Genomic DNA, 24,796 nt, shown 5'->3' with positions numbered 1-24,796 from the left:
AGGCAGCTGTGTTCAGACGTGTCTACTGCCCTGTCAACAGAGCATTGCTTTAGACTAGAGCGTGGGTGAATGAATGGATGGACATTTGCCATTTTGGGAGTCGGATAAAATGCTTCAGTTTTACTTTTTTTAAATCATAAACACATCAACAACAAACAAAAAAAAGGGGAAAACCTGATCCTACTCAGGACCCACAAACCCTTGAATGCGCCCCAAATGGCACCCTTTTAAGGGCACAACTTTTGTTGGGACACAGACCCTGGCTGTTGGTCAGAACGGCCAACAGGACCCACACCCAGATGAACAGCGGGGCGTGGGAACAGCAGATTTATGTGGATTTGGAGTTGACTGACCTTTTACCCTGGTAGAAAACAACCAACCATGAGACGGGACAGAGGAGTGATTCCATCGCTCAAACATCTTTATTGGTTTAGAAGCTGGTTTTAGCACTGATGTGAATCCTCCTGGTTGTTGATGTAACTTTGCCTGGTTATACCAGTGATGAACACTGTGCTCTCTCTCTCTCTCTCTCTCTCTCTCTCTCTCTCTCTCTCTCTCTCTCTCTCTCTCTCTCTCTCTCTCTCTCTCTCTCTCTCTCTCTCTCTCTCTCTCTCTCTCTCTCTCTCTCCTATATCACCAGGTTAGATGAATTATGAGACTTGTTACAGTCATTCAAATATGTCCCATTGTCTGTCTACTTTCTCCCTCCGTCAGCCTGATCAAGGCACGCAGAACTGCTCTGTTACACACACACACACACACACACACACACACACACACACACACACACACACACACACACACACACACACACACACACACACACACACACACACACACCACACGCACACGCACACAGTGAATGTCTGGGTCTCAGAGGAACAGAGATGAACAAGTCATTTCAGATTCCCAGTCATCGTCTTGGATCCAGCCCACAGCCTTGGGAACAAATAAAGAGCTCTGGAGCAACACGAGACGTCTGGTTTGGCAACAGAAGAAGAGAATGCATGTCAGGGCCTTGTCAACGACTAGAATGCATGTCAGGGCCTTGTCAACGACTAGAATGCATGTCAGGGCCTTGTCAACGACTAGAATGCATGTCAGGGGCCTTGTCAACGACTAGAATGCATGTCAGGGGCCTTGTCAACGACTAGAATGCATGTCAGGGCCTTGTCAACGACTAGAATGCATGTCAGGGCCTTGTCAACGACTAGAATGCATGTCAGGGCCTTGTCAACGACTAGAATGCATGTCAGGGGCCTTGTCAACGACTAGAATGCATGTCAGGGCCTTGTCAACGACTAGAATGCATGTCAGGGCCTTGTCAACGACTAGAATGCATGTCAGGGCCTTGTCAACGACTAGAATGCATGTCAGGGGCCTTGTCAACGACTAGAATGCATGTCAGGGCCTTGTCAACGACTAGAATGCATGTCAGGGGCCTTGTCAACGACTAGAATGCATGTCAGGGGCCTTGTCAACGACTAGAATGCATGTCAGGGGCCTTGTCAACGACTAGAATGCATGTCAGGGGCCTTGTCAACGACTAGAATGCATGTCAGGGCCTTGTCAAGGACTAGAATGCATGTCAGGGCCTTGTCAAGGACTAGAATGCATGTCAGGGCCTTGTCAAGGACTAGAATGCATGTCAGGGCCTTGTCAACGACTAGAATGCATGTCAGGGCCTTGTCAACGACTAGAATGCATGTCAGGGCCTTGTCAAGGACTAGAATGCATGTCAGGGCCTTGTCAACGACTAGAATGCATGTCAGGGGCCTTGTCAACGACTAGAATGCATGTCAGGGGCCTTGTCAACGACTAGAATGCATGTCAGGGGCCTTGTCAACGACTAGAATGCATGTCAGGGCCTTGTCAACGACTAGAATGCATGTCAGGGCCTTGTCAAGGACTATAATGCATGTCAGGGCCTTGTCAAGGACTAGAATGCATGTCAGGGCCTTGTCAAGGACTAGAATGCATGTCAGGGCCTTGTCAACGACTAGAATGCATGTCAGGGCCTTGTCAACGACTAGAATGCATGTCAGGGCCTTGTCAAGGACTAGAATGCTTCCTCAAATGATTTTAAAAATGTTAGTTACCGAATTCCCATAATACGGTTTGGCCTGACACCTACCATCTTCATACTATCTATACGTTTTATTATCAGGAACAACATATGCCATTTATTGATTGTGATTCTCAAAATCGGACGTTTGTTTGGCTCAACAAAAAAAAAATGTTAGATTGCGGCTTTTATGATTTCCTGGAAAGTCTATATAGGATGAGTTTCATCCAGGTTTCACATATGGTGGTTTTCCACAGAGACGTGGAAACAGGTGGATCTCGGCTTATCAGCCAAAAGAAAGACGCCAAATTGTGTTCTATTTTATGTATAGGGCACACGCTGTTGGATTGGACAGGAGTCAGTCTAGCTGACATTTAGTAGCTGTGTGTGCGCTCGCTTTATAACAATGACTAATTGACGATGACTCATTTCTCATGAAGGACATGGATGGTATACTACTGAGGCAGGGTTAAACTATGTCAGTTATGTCTGTTCCGACCAGCACATTTCTAAGTAAATATTCATAGCCAATATAAGATATACACAGAGTGATTTCCTCTGTCTCCATATGAGTGAACCGGCGTGCCTCGTTCCTACTGGGAACAACGAGACAGCCGAGCCTGTCGCCTCGTTCCGACTGGGAACAACGAGACGGCCGAGCCTGTCGCCTCGTTCCGACTGGGAACAACGAGACGGCCGAACCTGTCGCCTCGTTCCGACTGGGAACAACGAGACGGCCGAGCCTGTCGCCTCGTTCCGACTGGGAACAACGAGACAGCCGAACCTGTCGCCTCGTTCCTACTGGGAACAACGAGACAGCCGAACCTGTCGCCTCGTTCCGACTGGGAACAACGAGACAGCCGAACCTGTCGCCTCGTTCCGACTGGGAACAACGAGACAGCCGAACCTGTCGCCTCGTTCCGACTGGGAACAACGAGACAGCCGAGCCTGTCGCCTCGTTCCGACTGGGAACAACGAGACAGCCGAGCCTGTCGCCTCGTTCCGACTGGGAACAACGAGACAGCCGAGCCTGTCGCCTCGTTCCGACTGGGAACAACGAGACAGCCGAGCCTGTCGCCTCGTTCCGACTGGGAACAACGAGACAGCCGAACCTGTCGCCTCGTTCCTACTGGGAACAACGAGACAGCCGAACCTGTCGCCTCGTTCCTACTGGGAACAACGAGACAGCCGAGCCTGTCGCCTCGTTCCGACTGTGAACAACGAGACGGCCGAGCCTGTCGCCTCGTTCCGACTGTGAACAACGAGACAGCCGAACCTGTCGCCTCGTTCCTACTGGGAACAACGAGACAGCCGAGCCTGTCACCTCGTTCCGACTGGGAACAACGAGACAGCCGAGCCTGTCGCCTCGTTCCAACTGGGAACAACGAGACAGCCGAGCCTGTCGCCTCGTTCCGACTGGGAACAACGAGACAGCCGAGCCTGTCGCCTCGTTCCTACTGGGAACAACGAGACAGCCGAACCTGTCGCCTGGTTCCGACTGGGAACAACGAGACAGCCGAGCCTGTCGCCTCGTTCCTACTGGGAACAACGAGACAGCCGAACCTGTCGCCTGGTTCCGACTGGGAACAACGAGACAGCCGAGCCTGTCGCCTGGTTCCGACTGGGAACAACGAGACAGCCGAGCCTGTCGCCTGGTTCCTACTGGGAACAACGAGACAGCCGAGCCTGTCGCCTCGTTCCGACTGGGAACAACGAGACAGCCGAACCTGTCGCCTGGTTCCTACAGGGAACAACGAGACAGCCGAGCCTGTCGCCTGGTTCCGACTGGGAACAACGAGACAGCCGAGCCTGTCGCCTCGTTCCGACTGGGAACAACGAGACAGCCGAGCCTGTCGCCTCGTTCCTACTGGGAACAACGAGACAGCCGAGCCTGTCGCCTGCTTCCCAGTCAAAACCATTCATGCGTATATATGTACAGCATTTTGTGATGTTTTTGTTTGTTCGGCTGTTTTTGTTTCTTCTCAGCTGTTCACACACACTTTTTTTTTCTTGAGGCAAGTCGAAGTTCGGTAGCCGAAGCCTTCGTTGGTAAATGGTCAACAGAACTACTAATAGGAGTGGGAACTACGTACGGGATTCTTTAGTGAACTGTTTCTTGTCATTCGACGAGAGACAACTAACTTTCATACATATTTATCTTCCCTTATTCATAATCTTAAAATGGTACACATTATTTGAATGATGACATTAACTGAAAAATTAGGCCACTTTGTAGATTCACTGAACATAGCACATGAAGTACATTTTAGTCATTTAGCAGACACTCTTATCCAGAGTGACTTACAGAAGTGAATGCATACATTTCTTTTTTTTTTTTTTCTTCTCCGTACTGGTCCCCCGTGGGAATTGAACCCACAGCCCCGGCGTTGCAAACACCATGCTCTACCAACTGAGCCACACGGGACCAGTCAAAAGTATGGACACATCTACTCATTCCAGGGTTTTTCTTTATTTGAACTATTTTCTACATTGTAGAATGATAGTGAAGACATCAAAACTATGAAATAACACATATGGAATTATGTCGTAACCAAAAGTGTTAAACAAATCAAAATATATTTGATATTTGATATTTTTTCAAGAAGCCACCGTTTTCCTTGATGACAGCTTTGCACACTCTTGGCATTCTCAACCAGCTTCACCTGGAATGCTTTTCCAACAGTCTTGAAGGAGTTCCCACATATGCTGAGCACTTGTTGGCTGCTTTTCTTTCACTCTGCGGTCCAACTCATCCCAAACCATCTCAATTGGGTTGAGGTCTGGTGATTGTGGAGGCCAGGTCATCTGATGCAGCACTCCATCACTCTCCTTCTTGGTCAAATAGCCCTTACACAGCCTGGAGGTGTGTTGGGTCATTGTCCTGCTGAAAAACAAATAATGGTCCCACTAAGCGCAAACCAGAATGGATGGCGTATCGCTGCAGAATGCTGTGGTAGCCATGCTGGTTAAGTGTGCCTTGAATTCTAAATAAATCACAAACCAGATGGGATGGCGTATCGCTGCAGAATGCTGTGGTAGCCATGCTGGTTAAGTGTGCCTTGAATTCTAAATAAATCACTGACAGTGTCACCAGCAAAGCACCCCCACACCCTCACACCTCCTCCTCCATGCTTCACGGTGGGAACCACACATGCGGACATCATCCGTTCACCTACTCTGTGTCTCACAAAGACACGGCTGTTGGAGCCAAAAGTCTCAAATTTGGACTCATCAGACTAAAGGACAGATTTCCATCGGTCTAATGTCCATTGCTCGTGTTTCTTGGCCAAAGCAAGCCTATTCTTCTTATTGGTGTCCTTTAGTAGTGGTTTCTTTGCAGCAATTCGACCATGAAGGCCTGATTCATGCAGTCTCCTCTAAACAGTTGATGTTGAGATGTGTCTGTTACTTGAACGCTGTGAACCATTTATTTGGGCTGCAATTTCTGAGGCTGGTAACTTTAATCAACCTATCCTTGGGTTGGCAGGTAGCCTAGTGGTTAGAGCGTTGCAATCTGAGGTGCAGTTAACTCTGATGAACTTATCCTCTGCAGCAGAGGTAACTCTGGGTCTTCCTTTCCTGTGGCGGTCCTCATGAGAGCTAATTTCATCATAGAGCTTGATGGTTTTTGCGACTGCACTTGAATAAACTTTCAAAGTTATTGACATTTTCCACATTGACTGACCTTCATGTCTTAAAGTAATGATGGACTGTTGTTTCTCTTTGCTTATTTGAGCTGTTCTTGCCATAATATGGACTTGGTCTCTTACCAAATAGGGCTATCTTCTGTATACCCCCTACCTTGTCACAAAACATCTGATTGACTCAAATGCATTAAGGAAAGAAATTCCACTAATATACTTTTAACAAGGCACACCTGTTAATTGAAATGCATTCCAGGTGACTACCTCATGAAGCTGGTTGAGAGAATGCCAAGAGTGTGCAAAGCTGTCATTAAGGGAAAGGGTGGCTACTTTTTTTTGGTTACTACGTGATTCCATATGTATTATTTCATAGTTTTGATGTCTTCACTATTATTCTACAATGTAGAAAATAGTAAAAAAAATAAAGAAAAACCCTGGAATGAGTAGATGTGTCCAAACCGTTTGACTGGTACTGTAGATACAAAGACTTGACTTATTCACTCACTCACTCTCCCCCCACACACTCACTCACTCTCCCCCCACACACTCACTCACTCTCCCCCACACACTCTCCCACTCTCCCCCACACACTCACTCACTCTCCCCCCACACACTCACTCACTCTCTCCACACACTCACTCACTCTCCCCCCACACACTCACTCACTGTCCCCCCACACACTCACTCACTGTCCCCCCCACACACTCACTCACTCTCCCCCACACACTCACTCACTCTCCCCCACACACTCACTCACTCTCCCCCCACACACTCTCCCCCACACACACTCCTCCTCTCCCCACACTCACTCACTCTCCCCCCACACACTCACCACTCTCCCCCACACACTCACTCCTCTCCCCCACACACTCACTCACTCTCCCCCACACACTCCACTCACTCTCCCCCACACACTCACTCACTCTCCCCCCACACACTCACTCACTCTCTCCACACACTCTGCCGCCTGGTGTCTTCTCATGTTAAACTGAACACTCTCCCACCTGGTGTCTTCTCATGTTAAACTGGACTATCCTGTCACCTGGTGTCTTCTCATGTTAAACTGGACTATCCTGCCTCCGGGTGTCTTCTCAAGTTAAACTGGACTATCCTGCCGCCTGGTGTCTTCTCATGTTAAACTGGACTATCCTGCCGCCTGGTGTCTTCTCATGTTAAACTGGACTATACTGCCACCTGGTGTCTTCTCATGTTAAACTGGACTATCCTGCCACCTGGTGTCTTCTCATGTTAAACTGGACTATCCTGCCACCTGGTGTCTTCTCATGTTAAACTGGACTATCCTGCCACCTGGTGTCTTCTCATGTTAAACTGGACTATCCTGCCACCTGGTGTCTTCTCATGTTAAACTGGACTATCCTGCCTCCTGGTGTCTTCTCATGTTAAACACACTCTCTCTCCCCACACTCTCACTCTCCCTCCACACACTCTCTCCCCCTCTCACTCTCCCCCCACACTCACTCTCCCCCCCACACTCTCTCTCCCCCACACACTCACTCACTCTCCCCCCACACACTCACTCTCCCCCACAAACTCTCTCTCCCCCACACTCACTCTCCCCCACACTCACTCTCTCCCCACACCTCTCTCTCTCCCCACACTCTCTCTCTCCCACCTGCCGCCTGGTGTCTTCTCATGTTAAACACACTCTCTCTCCCCCACACACTCTCTCCCCCACACACTCACTCTCCCCCCACACTCTCTCTCCCCCCACACTCACTCTCCCCCCCACACTCACTCTCTCCCCCCCACACTCCTCTCTCCCCCACACTCACCTCTCTCCCCACACTCTCACTCTCCCCCCCACACTCTCTCTCCCCCACACACTCACTCACTCTCTCCCCCACACACTCACTCCCCACCACTCTCTCTCCACATACTCACTCACTCTCCCCCCCACACACTCTCTCTCTCCCCCACACTCACTCACTCTCCCCCCACACACTCCTCTCTCCACACACTCACTCACTCTCCCCCACACACTCTCCCTCCCCCCACACTCACTCTCCCCCCCACACTCACTCTCTCCCCCACAAACTCCCTCTCCCCCACACACACTCTCTCTCCCCCCACACTCTCTCTCCCCCCACACACTCACTCTCCTCCCCACACACTCCCACTCACTCTCTCTCCCCACACTCTCTCTCTCCCCCACACCACTCTCCCCCCACACTCTCCTCCCCCTCTCTCTCCCCCCACTCACTCTCTCCCCCCACACTCACTCCCTCCCCCTCCCTCACACTCTCTCCCCCACACACTCTCTCCCCCCCACACTCCTCTCTCCCCCACTCACTCTCTCTCCCCACACTCACTCACTCTCTCTCCCCCACACCTCTCTCCCCACACTCTCTCCCCACACTCTCTCCCCCCCACACTCCTCTCTCCCCCTCTCTCTCTCCCCCACTCTCTCTCCCCCCCACACCTCTCTCTCCCCCACTCACTCTCTCCCCCACACTCACACTCTCTCCCCCCCTCTCCCTCTCCCCCACTCACTCTCTCTCCCCACACTCACTCTCTCTCTCCCCACCACACTCTCTCCCCCACACTCACTCTCCCCCTCTCTCTCCCCCCCACTCCACACTCTCCCCCTCTCTCCCTCACACTCACTCTCTCTCTCTCACCTCTCCCCCCCACACTCTCCCCCACCACACTCTCTCCCCCCCACACTCACATTCCCCCTCTCTCTCCCCCCCACTCACTCTCTCTCCCCCCACACACTCTCTCCCCCACACTCACACTCTCCCCCCTCTCTCTCCCCCACTCACTCTCTCTCCCCCACACCACTCTCCCCCCACACACTCTCTCCCCCCACTCTCTCTCTCCCCACACTCTCTCTCCCCCACACTCTCTCTCCCCCACACATGCCACACATGGGGGCTTGGAGGATAAGTGGTGGTGGGGGGGCTTGGAGGATAAGTGGTGGTGGTTGGAGGATAAGTGGTGGTGGGGGGGTTGGAGGATAAGTGGTGGTGGGGGGTTGGAGGATAAGTGGTGGTGGGGGGTTGTGGAGGATAAGTGGTGGTGTTTGGTGGGGGTTGGAGGATAAGTGGTGGTGGGGGGGGCTTGGAGGATAAGTGGTGGTGGGGGGGGCTTGGGAGGATAAGTGGTGGTGGGGGGGGTTGGAGGATAAGTGGTGGTGGGGGGCTTGGAGGATAAGTGGTGGTGGGGGGGGGCTTGGAGGATAAGTGGTGGTGGGGGGTTGGAGGATAAGTGGTGGTGGGGGGGTTGGAGGATAAGTGGTGGTGGGGGGTGTAAACACACATTTCTTTCCCCCCATACCAATATTTTTACAAAATTATTTTTGATCACTATGGTAAATGTTCTGTATTTCTTCAGCCTAACGATGAGTACATATTTTATAAACTATAAATAAACTCAGAAAAAAACGAGAAACGTCCTCTCACTGTCAACTGTGTTTATTGTCAGCAAACTGAACATGTGTAAACATTTACACGTGAACATAAGATTCAACAACTGAGACATAAACTGAACAAGTTCCACAGACATGTGACTAACAGAAATGGAATAATGTGTCTCTGAACAAAGGGGGGGTCAAAATCAAAAGTAACAGTCAGTATCTGGTGTGGCCACCAGCTGCATTAAGTACTGCAGTGCATCTCCTCCTCATGGACTGCACCAGATTTGCCAGTTCTTGCTGTGAGATGTTACCCCACTCTTCCACCAAGACACCTGCAAGTTCCCAGACATTTCTGGGGGAAATGGCCCTAGCCCTCACCCTCCGATCCAACAGGTCCCAGATGTGCTCAATGTCAAATCAAAAATCAAATCAAATCAAATCTATTTATATAGCCCTTCGTACATCAGTTGATATCTCAAAGTGCTGTACAGAAACCCAGCCTAAAACCCCGGGCTCTTCACTGGCCATGGCAGAACACACACACAGAACGAGCAGTATGGCTGGTGGCATTGTCATGCTGGAGGGTCATGTCAGGATGAGCCTGCAGGAAGGGTACCACATGAGGGAGGAGGATGTCTTCCCTGTAACGCACAGCGTTGAGATTGCCTGCAATGACAACAAGCTCAGTCCGATGATGCTGTGACACACTACCTCAGACCATGACGGACCCTGCACCTCCAAATCGATCCCGCTCCAGAGTACAGGCCTCGGTGTAATGCTCATTCCTTCGACGATAAACGTGAATCCGACCATCACCCCTGGTGAGACAAAACCACAACTCGTCAGTGAAAAGCACTTTTTGCCAGTCCTGTCTGGTCCAGCGACGGTGGGTTTGTGCCCATAGGCGACATTGTTGCCGGTGATGTCTGGTGAGGACCTGCCTTACAACAGGCCTACAAGCCCTCAGTCCAGCCTCTCTCAGCGTATTGCAGACAATCTGAGCACTGATAGAGAGATTGTGCGTTCCTGATGTAACTCGGGCAGTTGTTGTTGCCATCCTGTACATGTCCCGCAGGTGTCTTCCACTGGGAGGACGATCAGCGTCATCGTTTCTTTTCTTGTTTATATACACTGCTCAAAAAATAAAGGGAACACTTAAACAACACAATGTAACTCCAAGTCAATCACACTTCTGTGAAATCAAGCTGTCCACTTAGGAAGCAACACTGATTGACAATAAATTTCACATGCTGTTGTGCAAATGCAATAGACAACAGGTGGAAATTATAGACAATTAGCAAGACACTCCCAATAAAGGAGTGGTTCTGCAGGTGGGGACCACAGACCACTTCTCAGTTCCTATGCTTCCTGGCTGATGTTTTGGTCACTTTTGAATGCTGGCGGTGCTTTCACTCTAGTGGTAGCATGAGACGGAGTCTACAACCCACACAAGTGGCTCAGGTAGTGCAGCTCATCCAGGATGGCACATCAATGCGAGCTGTGGCAAGAAGGTTTGCTGTGTCTGTCAGCGTAGTGTCCAGAGCATGGAGGCGCTACCAGGAGACAGGCCAGTACATCAGGAGACATGGAGGAGGCCGTAGGAGGGCAACAACCCAGCAGCAGGACCGCTACCTCCGCCTTTGTGCAAGGAGGAGCAGGAGAAGCACTGCCAGAGCCCGGCAAAATGACCTCCAGCAGGCCACAAATGTGCATGTGTCTGCTCAAACGGTCAGAAACAGACTCCATGAGGGTGGTATGAGGGCCCGACGTCCACAGGTGGGGGTTGTGCTTACAGCCCAACACCGTGCAGGACGTTTGGCATTTGCCAGAGAACACCAAGATTGGCAAATTCGCCACTGGCGCCCTGTGCTCTTCACAGATGAAACATACATACCCAAGAAGACTGTGGACGCATCAATTCTGGACATGGAGGAGCCCAACGACAGGCTGACTAGACGCATCTGACTCTCTAGATAAAAGGGCTTCATTGACAAAATCCTGTCACTAACTAAAAAACTGAAATGTAATTTCCATAAGTATTCAGACCCTTCACTCAGTACTTTGTTGAAGCACCTTTGGCAGTGATTACAGCCTTGAATGTTCTTGGATATGACGCTACAAGCTTGGCACACCTGTATTTGGGGAGTTTCTCCCATTCTTCTCTGCAGCTCCTCTCAAGCTCTGTCAGGTTGGATGGGGAGTGTCGCTGCACAGCTATTTTCAGGCCGATGTTCGATCGGGTTCAAGTCTGGGTCACTCAAGGACATTCAGAGACTTGTCCCGAAGCCACTCCTGCGTTGTCTTGGCTGTGTGCTTAGGGTCGTTGTCCTGTTGGAAGGTGAACCTTCACCCCAGTCTGAGGTCCTGAGCACTCTGGAGCAGGTTTTCATCAAGGATCTCTCTGTACTTTGCGCGTTCATCTTTCCCTCAATCCTGTCTAGTCTCCCAGTCCCTGTTGCTGAAATACATCCCACAGCATGATTCTGCCACCACCATGCTTCACCGTATTGATGGTGCCAGGTTTCCTCCAGACGTGATGCTTGGCATTCAAGCCAAAGTGTTCAATCTTGGTTTCACCAGACCAGATAATCTTGTTTCTTATGTTCGGAGAGTCCTTTAGGTGTCTTTTGGCAAACTCCAAGCGGGCTGTCATGTGCCTTTTACTGAGGAGTGGCTTCCGTCTGGCCACCCTACCATAAAGGCCTGATTGGCAGAGTGCAACAGAGATGGTTGTCCTACTGGACGGTTCTCCCATCTCCACAGAGGAACTTTGGAGCTCTGTCAGAGTGACCATCGGGTTCTTGGTCACTTCCCTGACCAAGGCCCCTCTCCCCAGGTTGCTCAGTTTGGCCAGTTTGGCCGTACGACCAGCTCTAGGAAGAGTCTTGTTGGTTACAAACTTCAGTTCTTGGGGACCTTCAATGCTGCAGAAATGTTTTGGTACCCTTCCCCAGATCTGTGCCTCGACACAATCCTGTCTCTGAGCTCTACGGACAATTCCTTCGATCTCATGGCTTGGTTTTTGCTCTGACATGCACTGTCAACTGTGGGACCTTATATAGACAAGGCGGTATCTTTTTGTGACGTAGAAGAAAACTTGGAGTCACAGGCTGACATGTTGTGGTCCACTATGACTTGGGAAGAAGGCAATTTATTAAGTTACAAATGAAAAGGCACATTCACATTATTTTAGACGAAATCATGGAAACCCATTTAATTTGTATTTAATGTGATGGAAACCCATTTAACTTGTATTTAACGTGATGAAAACCCATTTAATTTGAATTTAATGCGAATGAAACCAATTTTACCCTTGTGTGGTGTTTGGGTCTGTGGGATCCATTTTCAATGTTTACTAAAAGAAAAATGATATATTTTTTTTTTTCAACCTGAGACTCATTTGCCTTGGCTAATTTTCTGTGAAGAACATGTAAGAGAACAGATTTTCATTCAGTGCACACTGTGAACACCCTACACATTTATATTACATATGTAGTGTTTGGGTCCACTCGAAAAGTGTGTGTGTAGATGAAAACAACAACAAGAAAATTAAACAAGAAGGTTTGCTGTGTGTCAACACTCTGTCTTCCTCCTCCCTAGGTCTGCTACTTCAACATAGCACCAAGAACCTGTTTGTCTCCCACTCTTTACCCTTTTGTAGTGTGTGAAACTACACAATTTCTTGAGGGAACATGAACGATACATTGTAAAGAATTTCGTATTTTCCCACACTCACGGTGAAAATTGGGGAAGGGACACAACAAAAAATTGCTTTGCAAGTGAAGCTCCTTACCACAATCAATCAGTAAAAATAATCTCTGCTCAGAGGGCCTTAGAAAGATTTTTTTGCAGAGAGAGAAGCTAGTGTGGAAGGAGTGTCTTCCACTTTGGAAAATGAAGAATTTTCAGAATAGAAGGAAATAGGAGTCTGACAGTGAGTTGGAAGAAGAGGATGAGATTGACCCTCAGCCAGCCCCAGGACCAGCCCATCAGCAACCAGCCCATCAGCAACCAGCCCATCAGCAACCAGCCTCAGGACCAGCCAATCAGCAACCAGCCCCAGGACCAGCCCATCAGCAACCAGCCCTTTCAGCAACCAGCCTCAGGACCAGCCAATCAGCAACCAGCCCCAGGACCAGCCCATCAGCAACCAGCCCCAGGACCAGCCAATCAGCAACCAGCCCCAGGACCAGCCAATCAGCAACCAGCCCCAGGACCAGCCAATCAGCAACCAGCCCCAGGACCAGCCCATCAGCAACCAGCCGCAGGACCAGCTCATCAGCAACCTGCAGGAGGAGAAATATGGATGTAAAAAAAATTGTGAAATTGAATGGTCTTCTTGCCCAAGGAATGAGCCACCCCGCATGGCTGCCAATGTGATAAGGATGCAACCAGGGCCGACGCTGATGGGTGTTAGTCATTTTTTTATTTTTTATTTCACCTTTATTTAACCAGGTAGGCCAGTTGAGAACAAGTTCTCATTTGCAACTGCGACCTGGCCAAGATAAAGCATAGCAATTCAACACAAACACAGTTACACATGGAATAAACAAAACATACAGTCTGTAATACAGTAGAAAAAGTCTATATACAGTGAGTGCAAATGAGGAAAGATAAGGGAGGTAAAGCAATAAATAGGCCATGGTGGCGAAGTAATTACAATATACCAAATAAACACTAGAGTGATCGATGTGCAGAAGATGAATGTGCAAGTACAGAGCAAGATAAATCAATAAATACAGTATGTGGATGAGGTGGATTGGATGGGCTATTTACAGATGGGCTATGTACAGGTGCAGTGATCTGTGAGCTGCTCTGACAGCTGGTGCTTAAAGCTAGTGAGGGAGATATGAGTCTCCAGCTTCAGAGATTTTTGTAGTTCGTTCCAGTCATTGGCAGCAGAGAACTGGAAGGAGAGGCGGCCAAAGGAGGAATTGGCTTTGGGGGTGACCAGTGAGATATACCTGCTGGAGCGCGTGCTACGAGTGGGTGCTGCTATGGTGACCAGTGAGCTGAGATAAGGCGGGGCTTTTTCCTAGCAGAGACTTATAGATGACCTGGAGCCAGTGGGTTTGGCGATGAGTATAAAGCGAGGGCCAGCCAACGAGAGTGTACAGGTCGCAGTGGTGGGTAGTATATGGGGCTTTGGTGACAAAACGGATGGCACTGTGATAGACTGTATCCAATTTGTTGAGTAGTGTTGGCGGCAATTTTGTAAATGACATCGCCGAAGTCGAGGATCGGTAGGATGGTCAGTTTTACGAGGGTATGTTTGGCAGCATGAGTGAAGGATGCTTTGTTGTGAAATAGGAAGCCGATTCTAGATTTAATTTTGGATTGAAGATGTTTAATGTGAGTCTGGAAGGAGAGTTTACAGTCTAACCAGACACCTAGGTATTTGTAGTTGTCCACATATTCTAAGTCAGAGCCATCCAGAGTAGTGATGCTGGACGGACGGGCAGGTGCAGGCAGCGATCGGGTTGAAGAGCACGAATTTAGTTTTACTTGTATTTAAGAACAGTTGGAGGCCACGGAAGGAGAGTTGTATGGCATTGAAGCTCACCGGGGTAGGGGTAGCCAGGTGGAAAGCATGGCCAGCTGTAGAAAAATGCTTATTGAAATTCTTAATTATTGTGGATTTATCGGTGGTGACAGTGTTTCCTAGCCTCAGTGCAGTGGGCAGCTGGGAGGAGGTGCTCTTATTCTCCATGGACTTTACAGTGTCCCAGAACTTTGAGTTTTTGGAGTTTGTGCTACAGGATTTCTGCTTGAAAAAGCTAGCCTTAGCTTTTCTAACTGCCTGTGTATATTCGTTCCTAACTTCCCTGAAAAGTTGCATATCGCGGGGCTATTCGATGCTAATGCAGAACGCCACAGGATGTTTTTGTGTTGGTTAAGGGCAGTCAGGTCTGGGGAGAACCAAGGGCTATATCTGTTCCTGGTTCTAAATTTCTTGAATGAGGCATGCTTATTTAAGATGCTGAGGAAAGCACTTTTAAAGAATGACAAGGCATCCTCTACTGACGGGATGAGGTCAATATCCTTCCAGGATACTCGGGCCAGGTCGATTAGAAAGGCCTGCTCACTGAAGTGTTTTAGGGTGCATTTGACAGTGATGAGGGGTGGTCGTTTGGTCGCAGACCCATTACGGATGCAGGCAATGAGGCAGTGATCGCTGAGATCCTGATTGAAAACAGCAGAGATGTATTTGGAGGGCGAGTTAGTTAAGATGATATCTATGAGGGTGCCCGTGTTTAGGGATGTCATGTGCAGGACACGGTTCATCCCAGAGACCATCCAGAAAATCAAGGTGTGTTTTTTTTGGAGAGGAGTTTCTCATTTACATGCATATTTTTTTTTTTTTTTTAATCCTTGTTGGTGTTTTCAGATCCATTGGGAATCAAGAGAACCCCTCTGGGACGTAGAAACACATTATAATAGACGGGCAGGGCAAGGCATTTTATCCCAGAAAAATAAACAGCGCTTTTATTGATAAATGTGATCTAGCAGGTAAATGGCAAATATTAACCATGTGCACTGTCTATATTAACCATGTATACTGTCTATATTAACCATGTATACTGTCTATATTAACCATGTACACTGTCTATATTAACCATGTATACTGTCTATATTAACCATGTATACTGTCTATATTAACCATGTATATTCTCTATATTAACCATGTATATTCTCTATATTAACCATGTATACTGTCTATATTAACCATGTATACTGTCTATATTAACCATGTATACTGTCTATATTAACCATGTATATTCTCTATATTAACCATGTATACTGTCTATATTAACCATGTATACTGTCTATATTAACCATGTACACTGTCTATATTAACCATGTATACTGTCTATATTAACCATGTATATTCTCTATATTAACCATGTATATTCTCTATATTAACCATGTATACTGTCTATATTAACCATGTATACTGTCTATATTAACCATGTATACTGTCTATATTAACCATCTATATATAGTATATATAGTGGTTAGAGCGTTGGGCCAGTAACCAGCAGGTAGCCTAGTGGTTAGATCGTTGGGCCAGTAACCAGCAGGTAGCCTAGTGGTTAGAGTGTTGGGCCAGTAACCAGCAGGTAGCCTAGTGGTTAGAGCGTTGGGCCAGTAACCAGCAGGTAGCCTAGTGGTTAGAGCGTTGGGCCAGTAACCAGCAGGTAGCCTAGTGGTTAGAGCTTTGGCCAGCAGAACCAGCAGGTAGCCTAGTGGTTAGAGCGTTGGGCCAGTAACCAGCAGGTAGCCTAGTGGTTAGAGCGTTGGGCCAGTAACCAGCAGGTAGCCTAGTGGTTAGAGCGCCCGTTGGGCCAGTAACCAGCAGGTAGCCTAGTGGTTAGAGCGTTGGGCCAGTAACCAGCAGGTAGCCTAGTGGTTAGAGCGTTGGGCCAGTAACCAGCAGGTAGCCTAGTGGTTAGAGCGTTGGGCCAGTAACCAGCAGGTAGCCTAGTGGTTAGAGCGTTGGGCCAGTAACCAGCAGGTAGCCTAGTGGTTAGAGTGTTGGGCCAGTAACCAGCAGGTAGCCTAGTGGTTAGAGCGTTGGGCCAGTAACCAGCAGGTAGTCTAGTGGTTAGAGCGTTGGGCCAGTAACCAGCAGGTAGCCTAGTGGTTAGAGCGTTGGGCCAGTAACCAGCAGGTAGTCTAGTGGTTAGAGTTTGGCCAGTAACCAGCAGGTAGTCTAGTGGTTAGAGTGTTGGGCCAGTAACCAGCAGGTAGCCTAGTGGTTAGAGTGTTGGGCCAGTAACCAGCAGGTAGCCTAGTGGTTAGAGTGTTGGGCCAGTAACCAGCAGGTAGCCTAGTGGTTAGAGCGTTGGGCCAGTAACCAGCAGGTAGCCTAGTGGTTAGAGCGTTGGGCCAGTAACCAGCAGGTAGCCTAGTGGTTAGAGCATTGGGCCAGTAACCAGCAGGTAGCCTAGTGGTTAGAGTGTTGGGCCAGTAACCAGCAGGTAGCCTAGTGGTTAGAGCGTTGGGCCAGTAACCAGCAGGTAGTCTAGTGGTTAGAGCGTTGGGCCAGTAACCAGCAGGTAGCCTAGCGGTTAGAGCGTTGGGCCAGTAACCAGCAGGTAGCCTAGTGGTTAGAGCATTGGGCCAGTAACCGAAAGGTTTCTGAATCAAATCCCCCGAGCTGACAAGGTAAAATGATATCGTTCTGCCTCTGAGCAAGGCGGTGAACTCACTGTTCCCCGTACGCTGAAGACGTGGATGGCGACTAAGACAGCTTCCCGTACCTCTCTGATTCAGAGGGGTTGGGTTAAATGTGGAAGTTGTACAACTGATTAGGTATCCCCCTTTCCCTTTCTGCAGCCATCATGAGGAGGATGTTGGTGTCCCATCAGCCCCGACCCACAGAACCAACAACTCCAATACAGGAAGTAAGTGTTTGTTGTGTGTGTGTGTGTGTGTGTGTGTGTGTGTGTGTGTGTTTGACTTTCGTACCTTGGTCTGCTGTAACTATATATGTGAGTGAGATTCCTGAACCATTCTAGATTGCAGCTGGTAGCAACAAAGCGCTTGCGATGTGTGTGGACCCAAGAAGGACAGGAAGACACAGTACACATGCATCAAGTGCAAGAAATACATTTGCAACACACACACAGTTAAACTCTGTCCCTCATGTGGTGTGTAGACCGGCGTTAATTTGTGTTCAATGGGGCTCATTTATCATTTCTATAAAATACTGTATGTAAAATGTGTCCTTCCAATTGGTTCAGTTCAAAGCAGTAAACATCAATAGTGATGAAAACCTTGTTTCATTTGTATTTGTTCAAGATAAACATGAATTATTCCTCCCATGTCTTGATTATAATAGACGGCAGGGCAAGGCATTTTATCCCAGAAAAATAAACAGCGCTTTTATTGATAAATGTGATCTAGCAGGTAAATGGCAAATATTAACCATGTGCACTGTCTATATTAACCATGTATACTGTCTATATTAACCATGTATACTGTCTATATTAACCATGTATACTGTATTCTGTCTATATTAACCATGTATACTGTCTATATTAACCATGTACACTGTCTATATTAACCATGTATACTGTCTATATTAACCATGTATATTCTCTATATTAACCATGTGCACTGTCTATATTAACCATGCTGTCTATATTAACCATGTATATTCTCTATATTAACCATGTATACTGTCTATATTAACCATGTATACTGTCTATATTAACCATGTATATTCTCTATATTAACCATGTATACTGTCTATATTAACCATGTATACTGTCTATATTAACCATGTATACTGTCTATATTAACCATGTATATTCTCTATATTAACCATGTATATTCTCTATATTAACCATGTATATTCTCTATATTAACCATGTACACTGTCTATATTAACCATGTATACTGTCTATATTAACCATGCTGTCTATATTAACCATGTATACTGTCTATATTAACCATGTACACTGTCTATATACTTATCTTATTCCTGTCTATATTAACCATGTATACTGTCTAGTCTATATTAACCATGTATATTCTCTATATTAACCATGTACACTGTCTATATTAACCATGTACACTGTCTATATTAACCATGTATATTCTCTATATTAACCATGTATATTCTCTATATTAACCATGTATACTGTCTATATTAACCATGTATATTCTCTATATTAACCATGCTGTCTATATTAACCATGTATACTGTCTATATTAACCATGTATATTCTCTATATTACCAATTAACCATGTATACTGTCTATATTGCAGGTAATTGATATGTAAATTGTTACGGCTGTATTGTTGTAAAAAACCCTATAATGTTATTGGTCCATCAGACCCGTGAACACTGGGTGAATAACCAAAACATGAACACCACACAAGGGTTAAAGGGGCAATCTGTAGTTGCTACATCCAATTTTTGTACTTAGACATGAATTATATGTATGTACCCATTGATTCTTGAAGAATATAACTTATAAAGGCCTCATGACCTTAGTTGAACTGTCGTACCCAATCAGCACCCAAAATACAACCTTGTTTAACTCCAACAAGGGTTAACTTGTATTTAATGGAAAACCCATATAACTTGTAATTTTTTATTCAGTACATGGGAATTTAACCACAAAAAAGTTGTTTACGTGCACTATGTCATCACACAGAGCCTTCTATCCTGGTGAGAAAATGTGCATATTGTTTTTCTGCATATATTTGAATATTTGCATGAAAATCTAAAAATGCCAAATTGGACAGAACTGAGAGTAACAAAGCAAAGAGACAATATTTGGGGCAAAAAGGCAAGCCTAAAATGAAAGCAAGTTCAGACCTTCAGTTTTAAAGCCATCTGTGGTCGAACCATGGGTATATGAATCATGAAATTAAAGTCTTAGTGATCAGTTTGATAAGCTAACAATTTTACATGTAGAATCCAACTTTAGAGAGTAAGTTAAAAAGTAAGTTCCTCTAAGGATGTATTCAAAGATGCTCCAACACCATCATTAAGTTTACCGACAACACAACCGTGGGTAGGCCTGGTGACCGACAACGACAGCCTATAGGGAGGTGTCAGAGACCTGGCCGTGTGGTGCCAGGATAACAACCTCTCCCTCAATGTGAGCAAGACAAAGGAGCTGATTGTGGACTACAGGAAAATAAGGACCGAGCATGACCCCATTCTCATTGATGGGGCTGTAGTGGAGCAGGTTGAGAGCTTCAAGTTCCTTGGTGTCCACATCAACATCAAACTATCATGGTCCAAACACACCAAGACAGTCGTGAAGAGGGCACAACAAAACCTATTCCTCAGGAGACTGAAAAGATTTGGCATGGGTCCCCAGATCCTCAAAAGGTTCTACAGCTGCACCATCGAGAGCATCCTGACTGGTTGCATCACCACCTGGTATAGCAACTGCTTGGCCTCCAACCGCAAGGCGCTACAGAGGGTAGTGCGTACAGCCCAGTTCATCACTGGGGCCAAGCTCCCTGCCATCCAGGACCTCTATACCAGGTGGTTTCAGAGGAAGGCCCTAAAAATTGTCAAAGACTCCAGCCACCCCAGTCATAGACTGTTCTCTCTGCTACCGCACGGCAAGTGGTACCGGAGCGCCAAGTCTAGGTCCAAGAGGCTTCTGAACAGCTTCTACCCCCAAGCCATAAGACTCCTGAACGTCTAGTCAAATGGCTACTCATACCATTTGCATTGCCCCCCCCCCCCCCCTCTTTTACACTGCTACTATTCTCGGTTTATTATCTACGCATAGTCACTTCACCCCTACCTATATATTACCTTGACTAACCGGTGCTCCCGCACATTGACTCTGTACCGGTACACCCTGTATATAGCCTCCAAATTGACTCTGTACCGGTACCCCCTGTATATAGCCTCCACATTGACTCTGTACCGGTACACCCTGTATATAGCCTCCACATTGACTCTGTACCGGTACCCCCTGTATATAGCCTCCACATTGACTCTGTACCGGTACCCCCTGTATATAGCCTCCACATTGACTCTGTACCGTAACACCCTGTATATAGCCTCCACATTGACTCTGTACCGTAACCTGTATAATGCCTCGCTTTTTTACTGCTGTTCTTTAATTACTTTTGTACTTAACACTTATTTTTCTTAAAACTGCATTGTTGGGTAAGTGCTTGTAGGTAATCATTTCACTGTAAAAGGTCTAGACCCTTTGTATTCGGCGCATGTGACAAATAACATTTGATTTATTGATCCACTTTCTTTCCTCGTTAATATTATTCTTTACACACAGAATTAGATTACAGCCTCTAACATGTTTCCTACTTCTGGTTACATTAAGTTAATGTGCCAGTCAATTAGTTAAATTAATAAAATGAGTTAACCAGTCATGCTCCATGTGTACAAAAGACAAGATTAAATTCAGCTGCCATTATTTTGGTAACATGCTAATTTCTCAAAAACACACACACACACACACACACACACACACACACACCAATCCATATTGCAAAACTATTTTTGTTTTCCGATTTAAATGGACATTTACTTCACATTGCCGGCAGGGCTCTGGTCACCTACGATTCATAAAGTAAACACATCCAGGGAATGGAAGAGCCGACATTTCGATGTGCAACCTGTCAAAATAGAAAACCAGAATTATCAGATATATTGTTTTCGTCTCTTCAGAAAATGTCCTGCCATCTTGTATTATTCACCACATGAGGAAGTGGGATCTATAAAACAATTAAATTGATAACTAAATATGATATTGTTGCCATGCTAATTGATTAATCCCTCCAATTTTATTTTGATTCCTATTGAGGCCTATTCACTACAAAATGGAGCCCTCTCCTCCCAGACGCGTATAAACCATACTAAAGCTAAACTCCAGGTGTAAAGTGGTACCATGAACTCAATATTTTTTTTAAAAGGTGAAAAATAAAAATGATATACTCACAACAAAAAAGCAGTGACTCCTTTCTGTAACCAGAACAGTAGTTGCTTTGAAAACGGTATTTTCTCCCCCCCGCCCCTAAACGGTCATACTCTTGTTCTTCTCAGAATGCGTTGCTCCTTCCTCCTTTATGCACAGCAGGGAGGAAGTGGCTCGCTCACAGAGCAGCGGAACAGGAACAGGCAGATGCTTTAATAGCAGGAATAAACATAATTCATAGGCTGTTGACCAAATAAATGGTTTTAAAAAGAACAAATCTACAGGAACGTGCAGCAAAATAACAAACAAAAAAAGTCCAACAACATACTTGAGTAAGAGGAATGCAATGCCAGTAATTTTCGGTTTATTGTCCCAGCCCCCCTTTCTCTCTCCACACACACACACACACACACACGTTTTAGATGAGCATATTCAATAGGATTACATTAACTGATGAAATAAACATTTTGCCAAAAGACCCGTTAACTAGTCCCCACTCTTCTGCACGGTGGAACTCCAGTCCAAAGCAACAGAGCACTCTCACTGTTTGTGTCTTTGACCTGAAGCTAAGCGATGATCAGTAAACTCTGGCCATGGCATTTCATGTCCTCCTGGCTCCTGCATCACAAATCAATTTCCCTGCAGCCGAACTGAACGGGTGTCATCACCCTGCCAGTCTCTGGGTCACCACCTCTCTATACATGATAGAGATATAGATGAACAGAAGCAGGATGATGAAGAAGTCATCCAGGAAGCCTAGCAGGCCAAACAGAGCCTCAGGGATGAAGTCCAGAGGGGAGATCAGGTAGGTCAGAGCCCCGATCAGACACAGCAGGATACGGATCCGGAACATCCAGAACAGGCCTCCTACGGAGAACATCTCCCTGAAGAGGTGGCGCAGTAACGTGGGGACGTCACGTAGCCGGTCCATCAGCTGAGACGGGAGAGGCAAAAGGATTTAGTGTAATGCACACCATTAGTACTAAGGATGTGACAAATGGACAATTTTTTCTTAACGTTTTAAACTGCTATTTTCTTATATTAAATCAGTTTCACATTAAACCGATTATTATTATTATAAAAAAAATGTAAAGATAAAATTCCATGTGAATTCACAACGCAGCTGTGCTACTGCCAACAACGTTTTGAGTCTCTTTCAGATGGTTAAGCATTGCACCAGTACTACCATTAATGTACAAGAATTCCACCTCAAAGTTACAATTTAACTTTTTAAAGTATTGTCATACAGGACTTCACGGCTGTCGCTTGCCTTTCTCTGCCATTTTTCCTAACTGTTAACGACGATTTACATTTTTAGACATTTAGCAGACGCTCTTATCCAGAGCGACTTACAGTAGTGAATGCATACATTTTTTTCTTTCTTCCCCGTACTGGTCCCCCGTGGGAATCGAACCCACAACCCTGGCGTTGCAAACACCATGCTCTACCAACTGAGCCACACGGGACCCCAGATTTCGTAGTTGTGGAGAGTCGACTCCAAAATCATTGATTCCTCGATTTGACTCCTGGGTGTCGACTCCCATTTCTGAGTGTCAAGATTCGAGTCGGCTAGGAATCGACTCCTAAGATTCAGTATTTTTGGAACGGAGGAGACCGGTTAGTTTCCGTACTTCAGAGAACACAAACACACAGAGAGAGACAGACACAGAATATATATATACTGTGTGTGTCTCTCTCTCTATATATATATATATATATATATACGTGTCTATATATATATATATATATATATATATATACTGTGTGTGTGTCTCTCTCTCTCTATATATATATATATATATATATACTGTGTGTGTGTCTCTCTCTATATATATATATATATATATATACTGTGTGTGTGTCTCTCTCTATATATATATATATATATATACTGTGTGTGTGTCTCTCTCTATATATATATATATATATATACTGTGTGTGTGTCTCTCTCTCTCTATATATATATATATATATACTGTGTGTGTGTCTCTCTCTCTAGATATATAGATAGATATATATACTGTGTGTGTGTCTCTCTCTCTAGATAGATAGATAGATATATATACTGTGTGTGTGTCTCTCTCTAGATAGATAGATAGATATATATACTGTGTGTGTGTCTCTCTCTCAGATAGATAGATAGATATATATACTGTGTGTGTGTCTCTCTCTCTAGATAGATAGATAGATATATATACTGTGTGTGTGTCTCTCTCTCTAGATAGATAGATAGATATATATACTGTGTGTGTGTCTCTCTCTCTAGATAGATAGATAGATATATATACTGTGTGTGTGTCTCTCTCTCTATAGATAGATAGATATATATACTGTGTGTGTGTCTCTCTCTCTAGATAGATAGATAGATATATATACTGTGTGTGTCTCTCTCTCTAGATAGATAGATAGATATATATACTGTGTGTGTGTCTCTCTCTCTAGATAGATAGATAGATATATATACTGTGTGTGTGTCTCTCTCTCTAGATAGATAGATAGATAGATAGATAGATAGATAGATAGATAGATAGATATATATACTGTGTGTGTGTCTCTCTCGATAGATAGATAGATAGATAGATAGATATATATACTGTGTGTGTGTCTCTCTCGATAGATAGATAGATAGATAGATAGATATATATACTGTGTGTGTGTCTCTCTCGATAGATAGATAGATAGATATATATACTGTGTGTGTGTCTCTCTAGATAGATAGATAGATAGATAGATAGATAGATAGATAGATAGATAGATAGATAGATAGATAGATAGATAGATAGATAGATAGATAGATAGATAGATAGATAGATAGATAGATAGATAGATAGATAGATAGATAGATAGATAGATAGATAGATAGATAGAGAGACAGTATAGGCAGGTCAGCCAACAGGCAGACAGAGTCAGAAACATACACTAGGCCTATCTATCGGCAATCTAAAGCCGTATCTCACAATGGAATGCTGCCTCTCAATTTCTTGGCTTGCAATGTCTCACAACTTCAGTAAAGCAGGGCCTATCATCAATTAATAGGCTAGGATATTGAGATGGGATTCAGGGTCCGAGAAACAAGCCCGAAGCATTTCAACGTGAGGAGCATCTGGGGCCCACCTCTGCTTTCAATAAATCTTGAGTTAACTATTCCGCAGGGAGAGAATTGACTCTCGCATACACGCGTATCAATCACTCAGACAATCTGTCTCTGATCGCATAAGACAAAGTAAGCATTTCACTGTAAGTTTTAGACCTGTTGTATTCTGCGCATGTGTGTGACAAATAAAAAATT

The 24,796-nt window shown here is 45.8% G+C and overlaps 1 protein-coding gene across 3 annotated transcripts in view; it reads right to left on the bottom strand.

Annotated features, from left to right (window-relative positions):
• Positions 1-21,889: 21,889 nt before the first annotated feature.
• LOC123726674 (E3 ubiquitin-protein ligase RNF170) overlaps positions 21,890-24,796 on the bottom strand; it is a 10,120-nt gene continuing 7,213 nt past the window's right edge. For all 3 annotated transcript variants that reach the window (XM_045694088.1, XM_045694093.1, XM_045694092.1), the window contains one exon: positions 21,890-22,441. In XM_045694088.1, the coding sequence (XP_045550044.1) occupies positions 22,172-22,441 (270 nt within the window). In that variant the 3' untranslated portion in view covers positions 21,890-22,171. The remainder of the gene's footprint in view (positions 22,442-24,796) is intronic.

This window comes from Salmo salar, chromosome ssa01 (assembly GCF_905237065.1).
Source record: "Salmo salar chromosome ssa01, Ssal_v3.1, whole genome shotgun sequence".
NCBI lineage: Eukaryota > Metazoa > Chordata > Actinopteri > Salmoniformes > Salmonidae > Salmo > Salmo salar.
This window is presented reverse-complemented; position numbering and strand designations above follow the sequence as displayed.